The sequence below is a fragment of the Ambystoma mexicanum genome, chromosome 12, assembly GCF_040938575.1.
Source record: "Ambystoma mexicanum isolate Mex_15411 chromosome 12, UKY_AmexF1_1, whole genome shotgun sequence".
NCBI classification, from domain to species: Eukaryota; Metazoa; Chordata; class Amphibia; order Caudata; family Ambystomatidae; genus Ambystoma; species Ambystoma mexicanum.
The window spans coordinates 1,086,364,170-1,086,385,657 of NC_090936.1; the positions used below are offsets into that span (position 1 = coordinate 1,086,364,170).

General features: G+C 46.0%; 1 protein-coding gene across 2 annotated transcripts in view; it reads right to left on the reverse strand.

Annotated features, from left to right (window-relative positions):
• The window catches only part of MKLN1 (muskelin 1), a 1,341,339-nt gene that overhangs the window by 924,346 nt on the left and 395,505 nt on the right, over positions 1 to 21,488 (reverse strand). For both annotated transcript variants that reach the window (XM_069629634.1, XM_069629633.1), the window contains exon 6: positions 17,445 to 17,637. In XM_069629634.1, coding sequence (XP_069485735.1) covers positions 17,445 to 17,637 — 193 coding nt within the window. The remainder of the gene's footprint in view (positions 1 to 17,444; positions 17,638 to 21,488) is intronic.

Consider the following 21,488-nt stretch of genomic DNA (forward strand, 5'->3'; position numbering starts at 1 on the left):
AGACCCCAGGCTGGAGAAGTATATATGATATAGCATTTATAACGCGCCTGTACACAATTGTATCTTGTATGTGTAAACCCGCATTTGATTCTGGGTTTCTGTTAGTGGCTGGAACGTGTGTGCATGTTCGTTTGTGGCAGGCATTTTCGCGTGCTGTTGGGTTTCCAGGACGATGGTACGCTCCACCAGCAGGGGGAGCGGATATGTATGCGAGGCGATTTCACTTCATGACAGACGTGAGCTCCACTGCAGAGTAACGTAAGTGGAAAGTCCCAGAGGGGGTTAAAACATATAGAGAATGCCATGGGGGACAGAAAGAAGAGGAGACGGAGCACGGAGGGAAGTCATCGCCTTTTGCTCTCCCCTTTCCAGGGTTGAGAAAGCGAGCCGTGCCGGGTGTCAAGGGGAGAAAATTGGCTGGTGCTTGTTTCAAGTGCCGGCACCGCTTTTTGAGTGGCAATTCTAAGCCACTTTCTTCCCTTGTAGCATCGCAGCTGCGAGGTAGGAGTAGGAAAGTGTGAGTCAAGGTCCCATTATACAGTTTTTTCTGTACATTTAGAACACATGTTTTTACAGACAGGCTTGACTGGGTGTGGGCAAGTCCTGTCAGAGGGAACATGCAGCAGCCCAACGTTACTGTAGGCCTCTCGGATGTGTTGCTGAGATATTTTCCCCAGGCAAGCTTAGGGTGTCGCCTCAGGGAGCCAGGTGGAAGCTTCCAGGGGCATCTAGGGGGTTGTCACTGACCCTGTTGAAGGTATCATCCATTCTCGAGAGGGCCAGGTTGGCCCTGGGTTTTTTATTGGTTTGTCCCCGTTTCTAAGTTTCTGCATATCAGCCCTGTGAGGGCGTGCTTTCCCTGCGCTGGTATAGTGAAGTGGTAGGAGTGGGGAAATTGGTGTGGGAGAAGGACGTTTTGCCAGATGCAATTCTGGCTTTCAGGATTAAACTGAGCCCTGTTTTTCTATATTGGGTTAAGTCAGGCCAGGTGTCCTTTATCTAACCGCCTCTGAAATTATAAAATAGTGGTTCTGTGGGAAAATTGTATGTTCTTTTAGGGTACATTATGTAACCCGCCGGTCAAGGGGTAGTGGTTGGTTAATTCCAGTGTTAAGTCTGATTTTGTATTGGTTGGTCTGTGTCCAAGGTGTTGTGCATGTATGTAGTAGTCTGCAGCTACCAGGAGTTTAGGAATTCTGGCGCTGACTCTGGTTATTACAAATGTGAAGGGAGGCAAGTATTCCTAAAGCTGCCAGATTGATGTTATGCATTATATTGTGACAGTTAATGTTACCCATGACACCCTTAATGTCATAAAAATAGGGGCACCTGGCTATTCCCTGACCATTACAGGTATTCACAGTGTCACAAAAGAAAGTAGGTCAGGGCGATTCTGGACACAACAACTATATAGACGAGAACAAATATACTACAAGCAATTTGTGAATTTATTGTGTATTGTTCAAAAGAATTTAATTTTGAAAAACACATAACATGCTGCAAGGTGAAAATGAGTCTAACACCATCACAATACAGTTTACACCGTTTCAACATATCATACTTTGATAAACATCTGGTGATTTATAACAGATCCACCTTGTGTTGTCAAGGGTTCACAGTGACAACATATCAAGAACCAACAGTTTCTTATTGTCATTTTAGACATATTACAAACATAGTCGACATGCAAGTGTTTCGTTCGATTAGATTTCATCTGCTTCAATTACGATGGCCTTCATCCGGACGTGAGTGGTGAAAGTGATTCCTCACTGCCAGAGTATTTCTTTTAAAGTAGCTCAATATGTAGCTAGAGAAAAAAGGACTGTTATATATGTTTTTCAAAATTACATTGGCGGTCATTACGAGTTTGGAGGTAAGTAACAGTCCTTACCGGCATGGAGCAAATACTGTGTCCGTGTAGTAAAGAGCCCACTAATAGAGGGCTATTACGAGTTCACATGCACAAGCTTTGCGCCATTCCGGTAACGACATTACAGGCATGCTGTTAAAAGTAAAAAAAAATGTCCCTTAGCAGCATCATGGAAAGCGCAGACAGCACTACCAGCATCAATGGAAACAGGATTAGCGGGCACCGCTATCAGCGGTGGCCTCTATTAGCGGAGCCTGTAAATAAGCAGAACCAGAAGTAGCATCATCGCACAGGAATGGGGAAGAGCACGGCGGCCATCTTGAAAAACACAATCCATTGCCATCCTCAGGACCTGGAGCATATTGCGGACTACAGACATCAACCTCCCACAAGAAAATCATGCCCAAGGCATTAAAAAAAAGGTGCCTCCCGCCAGCGCAAAGAGCGCTTTAATGAAGATGAACTAACAATGCTGGCTGAGACCCTGGCTGACAATGCCAAGGTTGTTTTCGCAAACAGCTGCAAGAGAGAGGCAGTGTTAAAGAAAAAAGAAAAGAAATCTGGGAACTTGTTGCGCAAAGAGCAAAGAGTCAGCAAGGTAGGCAACACCCCACCCCCCCCCCGCACAATGAAGGATGTACGGAAGAGATCGGATGACCTGCAAGTCAGGAACACCCTGTCCACAAAGAGGAGCCAGGCCATGGCTACTGGTGGAGGACCAAGCTCACCAATAAAGCTAAGCCGGTGGGAGGAGATATGCACCAGCACGATTGGCATAGAGGCCATCGAAGGTGTGGGCGAGATGGAGCATGGCGCCACCTCATCGGCGGAAGGAGGCGAGTCTCATAAGAAAACACTGTAATGCAAAGTATGATGATAGTCCACCAATTTGTCTAAAGAGGCAATGCATGGTCCAATACATACACATTCCCTGCCTAGATGTCATCCTCAGCACAGATACATGCACATGCATGCAGCATGGCAATGCCATACCCGACACACACCACACAAATATGAAAATGGCATAAGTCACACTGCACACAGGCCACAACAGAAATGCATGTCACATAGCATACGCCCGCCCCAACATGAGTGACCCCGGCGGATGCCTGCATGCTCCACCCATATAGCAAGCAATGTGATCATCAAAACTCCACTGCTTAATTCCCTCTAATATGTAGAAGAGGGAATAATACAAATGTATGCATGATGCTTGTCAAACCATCACTCATGCCGTCCCTCTCTTGGCCCCACACAGGCTCAGATCCTGACCGCGAGGCCCGGGACTCACCCCCAACAGGCGACTACACCCCAGAAGTGGGCCAGGGATGAAGGCAACAGGCCTTCCACTTCGAAAGGCCCAGACAGGCCACGACAGGCACTGAAGACCAAAACAGCCCAGGATGCCACGGCACTGGTGCCGCTAAGGCCCATCACCACAGTACCCACAACACCTGTGACACCTGCACAGGAGACAGTCGATGGGGCACAATCTGCAAAGAACAGCTTTGTTGGGGAGGCGGCGGCAGCTACGTCACCCCTGACAGATTATGACGTGCAGGGCCAGGTGTGAGTGCCTGTCGAGGACGACTCCTCAGACCTACCTGCAACACCAAGTCCCGCCCCATTCCCCCCAATTCACACCTGTCGACTCCTACCACACCACCACCCCAGAGCAGTCTAGGTGGGGGGGTGGGGAGGGGTCCGTACAAGGGAGCATGAGTCTCACAGAGGACCCAAATGTATTTGCCCCCCACCTCCAATGGTGTACAGGCGGGGGTGAAGCAGGCAGGACACGCAGCACAGCACCAGGAAGAGCTCACTGCCCTAGTGAGGCAGTTTGTCGCAGACAATGCCCAAGCAAGGCAGGAGGGATGCGACAACACTGCGTCCCTGAGGCAGGTCATTGTGGAAAGCACCAATAGATTATGCAAGGAGGTGTCTGCCCTGAGGCAGGTCCTCACCCGCATTGCAGATTCCATGGAGGCTGAGCGTCCAGCCCCCAGAGAGGAGCAAGCGGCTACCCCTTCTTCGTCAAGCTCCACCCAAACCAGCCCCCTATGCAGGACAGCACGCACCCTGCGCCGCTCGGACATGCCGCCACCAAGTGGGAGGATGTAGACGGGGCAGCCTTATGAAGGCAATAGACACTGACACATGAAGTATTTGCTTGGACACCATGTGTGGGGGGAGGGGAGAGAGGGTGTGTGGGGGAGTTGTGGGGGGGTTTGAGCACTTTCATCTTTTTTGGACAGTTAAGTACACCCGTTGTGTGAAGAAAAAAAATCTTGAGTGGACATTTCTTATTGCATGTGTGTCATTTATTGATATACAGTTCATAGTGTACATGTACTCCCACACCCAGTGCCCTCTGTCCAACTCTGTCCAACCTCATGTCAGCCTCTGCACCCATGTGTGTTAGAAATATTGTGCAATTACTGACTGACACAGCACGTCCCTCCTGTGCACCCACATCATCTTCATCCCCTTCATCACCACCAGGTGGTTGCAGTTCATTGTTAGGGGGCAGGGGCCCGTTCCGTCGGATACACATGTTGTGCCGCATGACACATGCCATGATGATCTTGGCCACCTTCTCATGCCTGTAGAGGAGTGCCCCACTTGACCGGTTAAGGCAGCAAAACTGTGCCTTCAACAGGCCAAAGGTCTGCTTGATGACCACACGGGTACGGGTATGAGAACAATTGTAGTCCTCCTCGTGCCTGTTCTGTGGGTTTCGGACAGGGGTGAGGAGTCACGGCATCAAGGGATAGCCACTATCACCTACATGAGAGGCAATAAAAGGTATATGTTAGTTGATTCATGATGGACAGCTGTACTAGTCACACATGCCTGCAGATTATCATTGGTCACATGCACATGTCCCTGGTTGTATGCACACAATTTTAAAGCCCTCAATGTGTTCTGTACCATGGACTTATGGTGTGGATTGCATCTCCAAGATGATGCACGGTGTACACTGCCTTGATGTTGCTCATGCATTGTGGATGCATACCGCTGCGTTTGTGTCAGATTTGTGATGTGCTGTGTTCTGTATGAATTTCTAACTGGCAGTGTTGGCAGTAGGCCTTGCAATATTAGGCATTCAGCGCAGATTATTACGATGGTGACATGCTGCACTTCTGTGGTGCTGGCGGCCCTGTGACAAGCTGTGGATTCCCTTGGTGATTTTGTTCAGTGCACTCCCATGGATGCTTGTCCTGTGTAATGATTTGCTGCAGACATTTGCATAGTGAATATTCACAGCATGTTGCTGGATTGTTTTACAGAGGGTGAGGTACGATGATGGGTAGTGGACGTGTTGTGGGATGTGGGGTGTTTTTAAGTTTGGCATGTTGTGATAGGTGTCCAGCTTACTTCATTGCTAAGGGATTTGGTTGTCATGTTCAGTTTGGGATGCTTTGGGGCACAGTTTTTTGTGATGTGCACATCGTGCTGTCACTTCAACAATGGCACCATGGTGGTGTGTGTATCTATCCTCCCCATTTGACTGCCATGTGCCTGTCATGCAACTTACTAAGCAGCCAGGCACCACGTCCTGCATGTCGCTCCATGTAGCGTGGAGTTCCGCAGGACCATTGAGTCATGTATTGATCCAGGATATCGGGCACAACAATGTGTGATCTTGCTGGCGTCACATACCATCTGTACATTGGAGTGGTATTGCTTGCGGTTGAGGTACACCACCTCCATGGCATGCGGGACCACCAACTCCACATGGGGGCACCTATACAATTTGGCATGCCTGCCATTGCATGGAAGCCAACTTTTTTTATCAGAAATCTCCTGGGGAGTCCGTGGTAGGGATATGTAGTCCCCTGTGTGCTTCAGGAGAGCCTCCAGCACTTGGTTCAGCATGCGAGAAAATAAGGGTTGTGATATGCCATGCATGTGCCCCACTGTGAGCTGGTAGGTGCCTGTGGCAAGGAAGTGTAGCACCAACACTACCTTCAGTAGAAGGGGGATGGCGGTGCGTATTTCAATGAGGCTGACAATGTTGTCGTGTATCATGTCAACGATGGTGGTGATGGTGCCCCGGTCCAGACGGTACAGGGTGTGGATCTGCTCAGGGGTTAGGTTGAATGGACTGGCTCTGATGCGAGGGATTGGGGCTGCCTGCGTGGTACCACTGGCTGCACTGGTGGAGCATAATGGGCCTGTCTCACCCTCCTCCTCCTGCGTCTCCTCTGTGGTGCCTGCTGTTGTTGTTGCTGGTGTAGCAATGCAAGCATGTCCTCCATCCCCAGTATTGCTACTACTACTGGAATCATTTTGGTGTGGGAAGGGGTGGGGTGTGGGTGTGCTCCTTTTGTGCGGGCCCAGAATCATGTCTTTCACCTGTGCTGATTGTGTGCACCTGTGGCAGTTGGGAACACTGCACATAGCAGTTTACGGGTGCTTCACGATGCTGCTATTGCCGGCACCCCCTATTAGCGGCTTCATGATGCCGGTATTTGTATGTCTGCCTGACTTGTGATGTCCTCCTTTTAGCGGCACCTTGGTATTGCCGACCTGAAGGCCTGCGTGCCCGCGCCCTTGCCGCTATTAGTGGCACCGTTATTAGCGGTGCCTCTAATACCGGGTTCTTAGGTCGGAATAGCCCGGAGCGGTATGCGATGCCGGTAATCCTTTACCCGCATCGTTTTTCCATTACCGCCAACCTCGTAATGACCCCCATTGTCTTTTTGAACAATACACAATAACTAAAAAATATTGCTTGGCGTAGATTTCTTCGCGACTATATAGTTGTGTAGTGTCCAGAAACGCTGATAGCTCGCAAGCCTCGGGCGCTGAAACAGGGACACAAAGTACAGACATAGATTAGAGCAAGAACGAGACAAAACATGCAGATACACAAAGGGGCCTACTGGAATAAGTGTACACTAGTTAAAGATGTACGTTTTCACTTGTTTGCGGAAGCGCATGTAATTTGCTTCCATTCTTTTATGTGCAGGGAGGTTGTTCCACAGGCCAGCAACTAAAATGGGGAAGGATTTCCAAATTTTGCGCTTGTGTATAGCCGCTGTGATCTTGCTTTGGTCTGAGGATCTGAACATTCTGCTGGGTGCGAACAGGTAGATTTTCCATTTTAGGTAGGCTGGTGTTTTCCCATAGACGCATCTAGGCACCAGTGTCAAAGCTTTGAATTGGACCCCGTCTTCAATTTTTAGCCAGTGTAGCTCTCTTCTACAGTCACTGATAGTTCGGATATTGTTTTTTTCTTAATGATCCTCACTGCCTTGTTCTGAACAACTTGATAGCTCTGGAGACATTGTTTGTTGGACCCCAGAATTAGTGTGTTGCCATAATCCAGGCATGATAGAATGGTAGCCCTTGCTATGATGGCACAGTTACCCTCTGAAAAATAGGGCCTAATGGGCTTTTAATAATCTGAGGTAATAAGCACATTTCTTTTATATATTGAGCTTGGTTTTACCTCCCCAATGAAGCTTCCAACATCATTCCCGGGGTTTTGACTTTGCTCAGAACGTGTATTTGTGTAGCTTTTATCAGGAACTAGCTATATGCAGGCGATAATTTTGCACTGGCTTGATGGGAGCCAAATACAATGAGCTCTGTTTTTTTGCTGTTCAGGCACATCCAATTAGCGTCCATCCATAATTCTACGGTATTATAGACCATGGATAGTTCATTGTCTTTCTTGTGGTCCTGCTTAATTTCGATCACCAGATTGAATAGTAGAGGTGACATCCTAGCCCCTTGAGGGACACCACATATAATGTCTTTTTCCAAGAGAATTTGTCTCCCCAGTGTACCCTAGAGATCCTATTGTTTAGAAAGGACATTATCCAACCGATCGCTTCTACCGAGCAGTTGGCTTTTTTCTCTAGCGCTGTTTTGAGTAGGTTGTGATCCAGCAGATCAACTGCTGCACTTAAGTCAAGAAGACTAAGAAGGCCTGCCCACCCTTTGTCCATAATGCAAAGCATTTTAGTTTGTAGGTCGAGCATGGTGGTCTCTGTGCTGTTGGCTGGTCGGAATCCCGATTGTTGATGGTGTAGGGATTCTGATGCTTCTACATGGGCCTGGAGTTGCGTGATGGCTATCTTGTCCATTGTTGTTTTTGTTTATTCACTTATATTGCACACGGGACCCGTGGGCATCGGGGCACAGAGCAGGTTACATATGACATGACAGGAGAGTACAGAAATATACAATATACAGATATATACAGGAGAAAGGATTGTGCATATATGCAAATGAATAGGTACCTTGGTTACTGTTTCAAACGTCGGTAAAATCTGTAGTGAAAGGTACCAGTAAATAGGCCAGGGGGTTATCAGTCTAGAGAGTGAAGCCACTTCTTGGCGTTGGTCTTAAAGCAATGGAAGGGAGCTACGGTTCTTAGTGAGTCAGGGATAGAGTTCCATAGTTGCGCAGCCATGACTGGGAAGCTGGCACCTCCTGTTTTTTTTAGCTTGAACTTGGGTATTCTGAGACTGTTGGATTGTGCTGTTCTGATAGGTTGGGTAGAAGTGTGTTTGTTAAATCTGTCAGTGAGGTATAGGGGAGCCTTGTTGGATAGACATTTATGGGTGCGGTTGAGTGATTTAAGCTTGATTCTGTCATTGATGCAGAGCCAGTTACTGTCACGTCTCAGGTGAGATATGTGCTGAGTTTTGGGAATGCCTAAGGCCGCTCTTAGGGCATTGTTTTGGATTGTCTGTGGTTTTGAGGTGTTGCGTTTGCTGGTGCCTAGGTATAGGCATTGCAATAGCTCACTTTGGATAGGATAAGGCCCTCGCAATTGTGACAGGAATGGTTTGCATGCATAAATCAGTTTGCATGTACAGTTGGTGGTAGAAGCAGTGGCGTTTGTTTATTGAGGTTGAGAGACGAGTCAAGGTAGAATCCTAAGGTCTTGACATCCTTGGATACTTTGATCTCGTTTCCATCAATAAGGATGGAGTTGTATAGGGCAGAGAGTTTAGTCAATTTTGTGGGGACCCAACGATTAAAAGCTCAGTTTTTTCGTCGTTGATATAAGCCTTGGGTGGCCATCCAAGTTTGCATAATTAGATAGATTTTGTTGATCATGGTAACGTCTTTGTCATAGTCACCTAGGATAGGGATGAGAATCTGGGTGTTATCAGCATAGTTGGTATATGAGACACCCAGATTGTCAAGTATGTCAAATGGGGGCTTTGTGAATATATTATAAAAGGTAGGGTATACACAGGATCCTTGTGGTACTCCACCTGTAATAGGTACTGGGTCTGCTGCGGATGAGGGTGAGAATACTCTCATGGATCTGTTGTACAAGAATGAGCTTATCCAGGTGGTGGCTTCTTTAGAGAAATGGGCGGCTGTTTTAAGGTGACTGCACAGGACATTGTGGTCGACAAGGTTGAACCCGCGGATAAGTCTAGCAGTAGCAGGATGGAGGCTTCGCCTTTGTCTTTCCGATCGTCGAGTTGATTCTTTAGATCAATGAGGGCCGTCTCGGTCCCGTGTCTCGGCCTGAAGCCTGATTGGCGAGTGCCCAATAGATTGTTGATCTCCAGATAGGCTCGGATCTGTAGATAAGCAGCTTTATCAAGGATTTTGAGCAGAAAAGGTTTGGTTGTGATTGGCCTGTATTTGTTGGCAGTGTTGGGATCTACGTTGGGTTTTTTTTAATAGGGGGAGTACCCAGGCATCTTTGAGATTGGTAGGTACGGAGCAGGATTTGAAGGAGGAGTTGATAAATGTGGAGATGAATGGAGCCAGGTTTTTTGCAGTTTCTTTGAGGATAGGAGCTCGACATTTGTCCCCTAGGCATTTACAGGGTTTGAGGGAAGACATGATCTTTATAGCCTCAGCGGTAGTTATTGTTATTGTTATTTTGCACTTATATAGCGCCTTATATACCATTGGTATGGTCTGAAGGCGCTGGTAGGTTGAACGCCCTTGGGAACCGAAGTTCAAGTCAGTAGAGAGAGTGGGGAGGGTCAAACGGCGCGTGTGCGCACCGGGTATGTGTGCAGCTGGTGCGTTATTCGTGAAATAGCTGCTTCTTAGCGGTAGGTGTGGTGGTTGATGTCAGGGGTATGTGTTAGTTCTGGCAGGATTTATCCAGACCGACTGTGGCTGCGTTAGGCCTGAGGAGAACGCCTGGCTGGGGGGTGTGTAACCAGCGGTGTTTACTTAGAGTGATGGGGAGTGAGCGAGAAGTGTTGGTATGAGAACAGTTATACCGAATGGTGTCATAGTATCTCTGTGTTCTATTTGAGTGGTGATGTAGAGGAGAGAGTAAGCGTGGGGTGCGATATGGTGGGTTTACATGCTCTTCCAAACGTTCCCTGCATTCCAGACCATACTGGAACCAGCTACACTTCTAAATACACATAGGCTGTTTGATACGCTTCTAAATGCAACTTTTCTCAGAGAGGCTATAGGGCACAACTTCTAGATGTCACTTTCTCAGAGAGGCTATTGGGCACAACTTCTAAACGCAGCTTTTCTCAGAAAGGCTATTGGCACAACTTCTAAATACACATAGGCTATTGGGTACACTTCTTATTGCAACTTTTCTCAGAGAGGCTATTGGGTACACTTCTAAATACATAGAGGCTATTGGGCACAACTTCTAAATGCAACTTTTTTCAGAGAGGCTATTGGGCACAACTTCTAAATGCAACTTTCTCAGAGGCTATTGGGCACAACTTCTAAATGCAACTTTCTCAGAGGCTATTGGGCACAACTTCTAAATACACAGGCTATTGGGTACACTTCTAGATGCAACGTTTCTCAGAGAGGCTATTGGGCACAACTGTGATAGAGTTAAATTTATATTGATGACTGGGTCTGGTTTGTTTGGAGGCGGTTTCTTGCAACATGGTTTCTTGAGTTTCTAAGGCAATCTTGTATAGGGAAGTTTTTTTTACATTAATTTTTTCTTGGAGTATGGTTATTTTGTTTTCAGAGGACGTTTTGGATGTCCGTACACCAAGATTTGTTTTTGATGCAGGAGTCCTTGGGAGTGACCGTGGTTTCCAATTCCCTTAGGATAGAGAAGATTTCTCTGGTGCTTGAGCTGGCTTAATCTATTCCATCATTGAAGGTTTTTTGAATTGAATGATTTCTTTTTTGTACTTGGCGCTCAGGGAAGGGAGAAGAAGCTTCTCATGATCTGTCGGGTTGTTTTTCCATCTGGTCTCAGAGAGTCTTTTTCGGTGCAATGGAGTCAATAGCTGATTTGATGGTATTGTACAGGTCAACCAGATATGCAGGATTGGATGGTAGGTTCACAAAGTTGGTGATATGTTATAGCAGGGGCGGGAGGTTGGGGACTTTGATGTTTTTTCTGTTCCTGGTTAGGGATGGTGGTGCCATGGGTCTAGACAGGTTGGTTTGAGGGCTGTCTTGGATGGTGAATGAGATCAGGTTGTGATCTGTCCACACGCAAGGTTCAGTATTGGTTGTGGAGGATTGGCAGTTGATGTCTGCAATCCAAACTAAGGTGCAGCCTTTTGTATGAGTGGGTCCTCTGTTTCTGATGGTGAGACCGGCTTCTGTGTTGGCATTGGATAGGGTGGTGGCATTTGTATTGTTTGGGTCATTGAGACCTAGGCTGAAGTCACCAAGTAAGATAGTTTGGGAGCTGGGTTTGGTGTTAGTGTTAAGGAGTGTTGTTAGGTCTTCCTCAAATGTCTCTAGCAGGCCTGGGGGATGGTATATCAGGTGCATGGAGACCGTGAGGGAGGCAGATAAATGCAGTTTGACTGATAGCAGTTCAGTGGAGTGTAGAAGGGCGGATTCCAATTCTCTCATGTCGAGGCTGGATTTGCATATAAATGCTAGGCCTCCTCCTTTAGAGGATTTCTCTATCTTTTCTGATAATAGTGTAGTTATCTGGGACAGCTAGAGTGATGGCAGGGCCGGCTGCTTTGTGGAGCCACGTTTCTGTGACGGCAAGGAAATCGAGCTGGTTAGTAGTAATGATGTCCTCGATTTCAGTGGCGCGGGCTACGATAGATCTGGCATTGATGAGTGCAGCGTTAATTTTGCGGGTTTCCTTAGTCTTTTTGTTAGTAGGGATTTTTTGCTGGGGTGGTGGGTGATCGGGTACCTGCGTGGGTTTGGAATTACATTTGGTGGTGCAAGGCTTGGGTTCTGTGGTCATGTTGGTGAGTCTGGAGCCTAGTCTGTGATTTCTCCAATTAGTGGAGCACGGTTGGTTGGGCTTAGGTTTGCTTGCGAAGCGGCAGATCCAGTGAATGGGTAATAATGTCTCTGATATTTGTTGGGTGTCTTTGCTGATAGGGTGTGTAGTCTGTTATAAGGGAATAGTAGGAGGCAGGAAATGGGAGGGCCGGATCTGTTTGGAAGGTGGTAATGTTTTTTTCATAGATAAGGGTCTGGGAGTAGAGTTGGATAATACCAAATTGGCGGCCATAATGGCGGATGAGTCCCCAGTAAAGTAGGGGGGTTTGGGCATGGGGGGAGCGCTGGTGTTCGTGGGGAAATTGATTAGAATGTTGAGAATGTTGGCTAAGGCAAGATTCATAACTCCTAGGTTCGGTACTGTGGGATAGATACAGGTTTCTAGGATCAGGCGTAATGAGCTGGGAGATAAGTACGCTTTCCAGTAGGCAGGACTTTGGTCGGAGTATATTTTACAAATATGTGGCCCAGTGGTAGGCTAAATACGATTTGCTAATGAAAGGCCAGTGATAAGTGATGTGGGCTTAATACACTTTACTAATGTGAGGCACAGTGATCGGATGAACACAATTTACCAAAGATGGGCTAAATGCAATTGCCAGTGTGGGCACAATGATAGGCTAGATACAACTGCCAGTGTGGGCACAATGATAGGATAAATACAATTACCAATGTGGGCACAATGATAGGCTAGATGCAACTGCAAGTGTGGGCACAATGATAGGCTAAATACAATTACCAATGTGGGCACAATGATAGGCTAGATACAACTGCCAGTGTGGGCACAATGATAGGATAAATACAATTACCAATGTGGGCACAATGATAGGCTAGATACAACTGCAGGTGTGGGCACAATGATAGGCTAAATACAATTACCAATGTGGGCAGAATGATAGGCTAAATACAATTTACCAGAGATGGGCTAAGTGCAATTGTCAATGTGGCCACATTAAGGCATAATAATAGGCCAAGTATAATGTACCACTGTGGGGCGCAATGATGAGTATTGTGGGCTGAATATAGTTTACCAGTATGAGGCACAGCGAGGCACAAAGATTGGCTAAGAACAGTTTACACATGTAGGTCACAATGAAAGGCTGGTGCAGTTTGCCAGTATGAGGCACAACGATGGGTGTGAAGGATGCAGTTTTACGTTATTAGGCATAGTGTGAGGTACAGAGTGCTGTATATTAGTACTAACATGAGTTTAAGCAATCCGGTATAGAGGGCTGATGCTGAGCAAAAGCTGAGGCAATAAGAAATTAAATACACTGGTGCCCGAGGATGCATAGCAAAGAAGGTGCAGATATTAGTGTGGATGGTGCAGCAACAAGTACTGTGGGTGGAGTATTTGAAGAATTGGCAGATCTGTAGTTTGTGTGGATTGTTACAGACATGATTCAGTACTCAGGTGGTTGGGCGCAGCGGGTTCAGTAACGGTGTTTGGGTGTTTAAAGTTATGGGGTGCACGTGTAGATAGCAGTAGAGCTGCTATGATCGAGGCTTGAATACTCCGATCAAGCAAGTAGGGCAAGCGAGATGGGAGACAGTAGGGGCTCAGACACTCTGGGTGCGCAATGGTACTCACGGGGGTAGTGGTGGTCGCAGAACCAGGGGTTGCGGCCGACGGTCCGGACGGCAAAGGGACAGTCACAGACAGGTATGGATCCTTAAAGCAAGGTCCTTTTACAGCGGTGGCCCGGCTTACGCCTTCCAGCTTGGGATTGACTCAGATGAGGTGCGGGCAGCCAAAACAGATGAGGTATTAGAGGGGGACGTTCAGCTACCGATGCAGTGCAGCTCGAAGCGTAGAGGCGGCCATCTTTGCCTGGACCCAGCCTCGTGGGGTGCAATGGAGGACTACGCACACAAGCTGGTGAAGTTAGTAATAGGTGGCAGTGGCGGCCAGCGGATCTTAACGCAGCATGTAAGGCTGCAAATTGTGGCACGATCCGCGCGGCAAGTACAATTAAAATGATTAGGTTATTGCGGCGCAGTCCGCACAGAAAATTAAATTAAAATGATTGGGGCCCATCTAAGGCGCGGTATAGCCCACTGGCTTACCTAGAGGAATGGGCATGGTGGCATTGCTCCTGCAGTAGTGCGGAGCTCCAGCTCCTCGGGGGCTCACAGACTGTACAGGCATATGATCTTTAGGATGAAATTGCAGTTTGTGATGGGCCTGAGGTTATTAGGGTATTTTGGGTCTAAATTGGGTTTCTTTACCAGTGGTGTTAACAGTGACCCTTTTTATGGCTTGTGGTACTGACTAGTCTCTGAAAGATGTTTTAATGATTTTCGTCAGTATGGGTGCAAAGATGTCTGGGTGCTCCAGAATTATTTTAGGTGGTAATATATTTTCAGCACAGGTAGTAGATTTCACAGTAGCAAGCACTTTCATCATATCCTCAGAGGTAATTTCTGTGAATTTGAAGGCTTCAATGCCTTTGAGGGTCACCTCGGTTGGGGGAGTTGTCAACGTCTTTTTGCTGGATTGGGATTTTGTTATTAGTTCCCTGGCCTTAGAGATTTTACAGAGGAAAGCAATCTGAGTCATGTGACACTCTTCTTGGGTCGGTGTGAAGGGAGGAGAAATTGCTCTGGGGTTCTCTATAGATTTCAAAATGTTAAAAAGTTTGCTGGTGGAATTAGCTGCTGTAGTGATCTGGTTGTTGTAAAAATTATTTTTTGCCTCCATTTAATTCTTGTAGGTTTTCTCACTTTCCTTCCACGATTCCCTATTAACTGGGATAGGATTTTTTAGCCATTCATTTTCTCTTTTTCTTTTCTCTTTTTTTTGTTCAGCAAGTTATCCAGAGAACCATTGTTGTTGTTTAGGATTTGATCTGATAGATTTGGTTTGTGGTGGGGTCTTCTGGTCCACCAACTTCTTGCGGTGGAATAATAGGTTTGTCAGTAGAGCATCACAGGAATCGTCCTCATTTTGGTTGTTCTTAATTTCATCTAGAGAAAGTACAAGTTGATCTCTGTCTATGTTTTTGAAGTTCTGATGTCTCACTCTTATCGGAGGATTGGGGGACTTAACTTTGGGTGATGGTGGGGTAATAAAAAAGGTCACAATATAATGATATGACCATATTCAAGGGTCAGTCTTGTAGTCTCGAGGCTCCAAGTTGTTTGTTATGACACAGTCTAGTTGGTGTCCATTGTCGGCTCGTGATTTGCGACTTTGAAGTCAATGTTGTTCATTAGTGTCTCTAAATTGATGGCTTCTTTACCTTTGGGGTCGCCATACCATCAGTAGAGGCCACCTAGCATCAATGAGGCTGTGTTTGGCCCTATGAGCAGGTTAAGATGGTGGGTAAGCGCTTCATTGAAAATTGAATTGTGATGTGGTGACAGATGGTCTATAGACTACAATTAAGTTAAGGCTACTGTTATCTATTGGTATTTTAAATGCAGGATTTCATTTCTACTGCAGGTTATGTTATTCGGGAAGAGGGGTATAGTATCTCTTGCGATAACTGCCACGCCACCTCCTTGGCCGGTTTCTCTCTTGGTATAGTGAATGACAACCTTCAGGAACGGCAATGTCGCAAGTCGGCCTATCGGCTCTTTAAGACATGCCTCAGTGATACACAGGATGTCAATATTTACATCGATTATCATGTTGTGTATACATTGAGCATGCTTATTTAGAGACAGAGTATTTAATAGACAGATCTTTAGCTCTGATTAGGAGGTTATTTGGCTAGTGTTATGGTGCTTCGGGCATGTTGGCTGTGTCTTTTTTAGGGCGTCTTTTTTTTTGCAAGGTCTTCATTGGCGGAGATCTGCGTCTCGCTAGTTCTATCTACTGCTGTTTCATCAGCCGTTTTGGCTAGATTCATGCATTGATAATTATGTATGTCTAGCAACCTCATGCTTATCGGTAGTTTGGGATGGGCGCTCTAGGTACGCACGAGCAGCGTTTTCTGCACCGGATGCCGTGGACAGCAAGAACCGGCGCAAGACCGACTTGGCTCCTGAAGCGCCTGACGTTTCTGTTTATGGAGCGCCAGTGCTTCTCTGTGTTGTGGTCCCAGATCGCTTAGTCTGAAAATAGCTAGGGGCTGTGAGGCTGTCTTAGGCACTGAAGGCGCCTGGTAGCACAACAGTCTGTCTACAGACCGCAAGGCGGCAAAGTGTAATCAGCCTAAGTGTTGCCCCTACAAACAAAAATGGTAAGAATGCAGCACACGTCACAACACACGCACGCTGCTTTATAAATCTGTGTGTGTGTGGAATGCTTGGTCTAAATAGATCGCAAATTCAGGTTGCTTTCAGGTAGTGGTTTCGGAATTCACAATTCACATGCACACTGCTATGTTAAATTACAAGGCAAGCATACAGTTCGTCATGCAGTCCAAACTACACAAACACAGGTGACAAAGGGAGGCAGAATCATAGCCCTCACTGACGTTCCCGAGTGTGCAGTTTCTCGGAAACCACCCACCTAGATTACCAAGTTAGAAACTAGCTACTTATTTACTTCATGTATGAAATATACCCATCCAACCACCCTTTCTCCCAGGTTACTGCACTGATGCTATTTAATTATTTATTATCAGATGTAATAAGGTGAGGCCACTTCATTATGTATTTATTCCATGTATGAAATGTAAGTGACCAATCCTCAGGGGAACGGATGTGTTGAAAATTACTCATGTATTAAAGAGAGTCCATTATACACATTCATACATCTAAAAAGTTTGTTCAAGCATTGCCAAATAAATAAGGCTATGTCTGTTGATTTATCCAGGGTCATAGAGGCCCCGGTCAGTCAGGGCTGCCTGACCATGGGACAGAGTCCAAGCCACGCCAACTACCCGGTCAATGCTAGAGGTCTGTGCGAGGTGACCACAGACTATCCCCCCCTGGTTTTCAAATCGCACATGGGTGCATTAAGGTGTAAGTGCCCCGACTCAGGTTCCCTACAGGTTGCTATGTACTACTTCATGAGGATATAAGGGCAGAAACACCTTACATATGGTTATAAAAAAGTATAACCATGGCACAAAGCAGCCAAGAGTAAGGTCACACTTTAGATCAGATATGCAGTCTTTCAATAAGTGCAACTCTTATAAGAAACACCAGCCATTACATACTGAACACGTGAGAGGCACAGGCTCACCACACGTCCTTTTGAGGGTCAGGTTACTGGAATGCTCGTATTATAAGCACATCAAAACAGAAGTTTTGTTACTGACTTTTCTCTTTCTATGCTATTGACTACAACCCAGAGCACCTAGTCACTAATACTATTTCTGTTATGAAACAAGAGTACAAATGAAACAGTAGCAAATATTGGCAAAAGTAGCATTTTAAACATTTATTAGAATGTGCATGTGTGATCTTTTGTTTCCACTGACTCTGCACCTACCATGAACTGCCTTGTCAATCAGCTCTTCGCAGGCATCAAAGTCGCCTTTCAAAACCAACTTGTCATGCAGGTCTGTCAGCATGGGGTGCTCCAGTGCAATCTTTGTCTTCTTCTGCAGCGATTCGAAAGCTTCAGTGTAGTTGTGTTGACGAAAGTGCTTCAAACACAGGCGAATGGCTTCCTGTTCACGGTACTACTGGAACACAAGAAAATGTATGAGAGGCTTACTTGGTGAACACATATGCCAATTTTGCTCATTGCACTGCTGAAAATACTGACCAGGCTCATCATTGAGTAAACGATAGAGAAAAAGTGGGCTTATGAACATGCTTCTGAGATCTCTGCATAGAAACAGGGCCCACTATGATAAAGTTACTGGGAAGAAGATATGCTCACCAGTTTAAGTTTTTTTTAACATGGAACTCTATTTTGAAAATATCGCTTCTATTATAGGACACAAATTATTTTGTCTCATATTGGAAGGGTTTTTGCAAGCTTATGAAATCATACTAAGAACATGTGTTGTCTCTATTACATATTCTAATGTGAAAGCAATTTATTGATTACACCCTGTCCAGTAAAAAATAAAATAACTGCAACTTATCAGAACAGGGTTACCTACAATAATTAGTTGATTAAAAATGTTAACCTTCACATGTCTACTGCTATTTGGTGTGGTTCTAGGTCTGACCAGATATCACCTTCATAGTTTAACAGAAAACATACCTTTGATTAACTTGGATCTGCTTTCTGTGCAATACTTGCAGAGATTCTCAAGAACAGAGATAGCACTGTAAGGGATTTATGCATTTTACAATGTATATTCCTTTTTCAGCCCATTGGTGCTAATGTACCAGGGTTATTTTATTTGTGTCGTTTACATGCAGCATAACTAACCCTAGGAGGGTTGCAAAGGGTTTTTACCAATAGCAGGAGAAACAATTGCATCTGGAGAGAAACCGGGCTACAGATGTTGACTGAAGTATATATAGCCCAAGGGGTGGTGATAGCCTGTGAGGGGATATACGGCTGTTGTTGTAAGGGAGATGAGTGGTGGATCAAGGCACATTTTTGTTCTTTCTAGAAGGTTTGGATGGGTGAGTGTCATGAGCATAGGAAGAGTTTCAGAGGGTGGGTGTGTATAATTAGAAGGCGTGTCTTCATTGGCTTGAAGTGTCGCCAGTATGCGCTGAGCATTAAGCAACATGTATACTTCTACTTGCATTCAATTTCCCCTTCAGGTAGTCCGGTATGCCAGAGTAAAAGGGTTTTTATAAGTGAGGAACACCAAATGAACTTTGTCGACCTGAAGGAAAAGTCATGAGCATCTTTGATTATAGGGGTACTAAAAAATAAGTTACTCACTGTAGTGACAATTTTACTCCTTTTGCGCAGTGCTGCCCTTTCCTCCATACTTGCGGAAATAAAATAGGCATATGTTTATTATATTTGTCGTTTTGTACAGCAGCAAAATGTTAGCGCAGTTGCTGTGTAATGCTTCAAGTGATTGAAAGATGAGAGTAGAAGAAAAGAGGGTTCTTTACCTTAGTGTGCCTGGAACATTAAGGAATAGTTAAATGCAGAGGGGAAGTGGAAACCTAAGTGCAGCAACGCTATACGCAACACACATTGCAGAACTGAATATGGAATTAGACGTGCAAAAAGTCCAAAATGCTGATAAAAGTGAACATGGTATCATCCAAAAAGGTCCAAATGCAGATAAAACCGGTTAGGAGAGCAGTGGACTGGTAAGGTTAGACTTTGCGGGTAGGTGACCTTCGAGGAAGAGTTTCAGGTGCTTCAAAAAGGTGGGTCTTCAGTTTGTGTAGATGACTGCCCATCCATCTCGAGGGAGTTTTTCCATAGAGAAGCACCCACTGTATGTAGGAGTTTGCCTCCAAACATCTTTTTCCTGGTCCAGGCATGCAAACAGGGGGGAGGGAAGGGGGGGGGGTGCATGGGCACGGAGAGACTCTGACCGTGGAGGTAAGCTGGGCCGCCTCCCTAGTAGCTCCAGTGGAGAATACACACGGTTTTAAATGCAATTCTCTTGGCAATCAGTAGCCAGTACAAAGAAGCAAGGGCACTGGTGATGTGAAGCATTAATTTAAAAAGACAAAACAGGGTTGGGTGCATGTGGACACGCCCTTAGGCCTGGCTCCATTCCACCCTTGTACATGCTCTCATATCCAAGCGCCCAATAGTCTTTTACAGAGCAAAAGGGCACTTCTTAAAAGGGTTAAAGAGAAAGGGCCATTTGGAAGAAAGGGGCTATGGTCTAAGGAGAGTAATCACTTCTTACTCATTTATTGTGTCCACGCTCCTCCATGGTTGAGGGAGAACAATAAGCAAAGACCAAAAAACAAAGGTCTACAGATGGCAGCAGCAAGGAAGGTTAAGTAGATGAGAGGAAACAGCCATAGATGATATGTTTCTACATCTTGCCCAAATGAGGCATCTTCCCTAGAAGACCATAGAGTAATGTCTGCAAAAAATTAAAAGTGTAATCTAGCTAGCTGAGAAGTAACCATGTCTAATCCAGTCTACAAATAGACCTCTTAAACGCTTGAGTTCCAGGCTAAGTACTAACATATGTCAATAATAGGCGAGTGTAGAACCTTGTGTAATTAGTTCTTTCAAGGCCCTGCTGGCATCAAGATTCAGCAGAATACTGTGTGAGTGCGGACTGGGTATGAAAGCCAGGAGGTTAATTTCCAGATTAAGTTGAACATCTGTGACCATAATAGGGGGGACATTTGGATGAGTTTGCAGCACCCCATTGCCCTTGTGGAAAATGTGGTAGGGAGCTTTGCAGCAGAGAGCTTGCAACTTGTTTATTCTACAAGGAGATGTGATTGCTACCATGCATGTCTTCCATGCAACAAATCCCATATCGCCTGAAGCCAGGGGGTCAAAGGGCTTGTGAGTGTGAGAATAGAGAAGGCTGGACTCCAGTTGATAGTTAATAAATGCTTTAGAGGTGTATTGCAGTATAGGCTTGCAAAGAACAAGTTAAATTTACTCTTACCTGGTAACGTTCTTTCGATGGGATGGTCCGACTACGTATTCCATATCTATGACAGTAATCACCACAGCTGTGCTGCCTCGAAAAACCTTTCGGCGTCTGAGTCCTGCATCGATGACGTCGACACGTCGCCCTCGAGGACCTCCTCTGCGGGCCGACGTAACTGGATGTTATAAGTAGGACGCACGACGCCCATAGCCTCAGTTGTAGTTTTTTCCCAGAACCAGTCTTCTGCCAGTCTGACCACACAAAGCCTTGCGGAAACGTGAGCTGCAATCGCATAAGAAATTCTGTAGCGGGGAAGGCAGGGAGGGAGCGATATGGAATACGCCGTCAGACCATCCCATCGAAAGAACGTTACCAGGTAAGAGATTAACTTGTTCTTCGAGGGGATTGGGTCCTCCAACGTATTACATATCTATGACAGACTCCCAAAGCAGTACCAATGCAAGGAGGTGGGACAAGAATTTAAACACAGAAATTTAAAATTCCCAATCAAATTGCGGAGCAAAGGACCGCCTTGCCAAAGGCCAGATCCTGCCCACGGATGGAATCTAGGGAGTAGTGACGTACAAAAGTATGGACCGAAGCCCAGGTGGCTGCATCCCAGATGTTACGCATAGGAACACCCCTCTGTAGGGCAGTAGAGGCAGCCATACCCCTGGTAGAATGGGCCCGCAAGCCGATCGGTGGGTCCTTACCCGCCAAGCAGTAACATTCAGAAATTGCCAGAATAATCCAGCGAGACAAAGTCTGCTTAGTCACAGCTTGTCCCAAACGCTTTCCAGCGTAACCAATGAAGAGTTGATCGTCCACACTGATCCGGGACATACGTGAAATATAAAAGCTTAAAGCTCTCCTAGGATCGAGCCTCTGGAGCCTCTCCTCTTCCTTACCAGGATGTGGAGGAGGATAAAATGCCGGAAGAATAACCTTCTGGCCTAAATGAAATTCCGACACCACCTTCGGAAGAAAGGAAGGACGAACACCAAGGACAATCATGTCCTTATGAAACACAG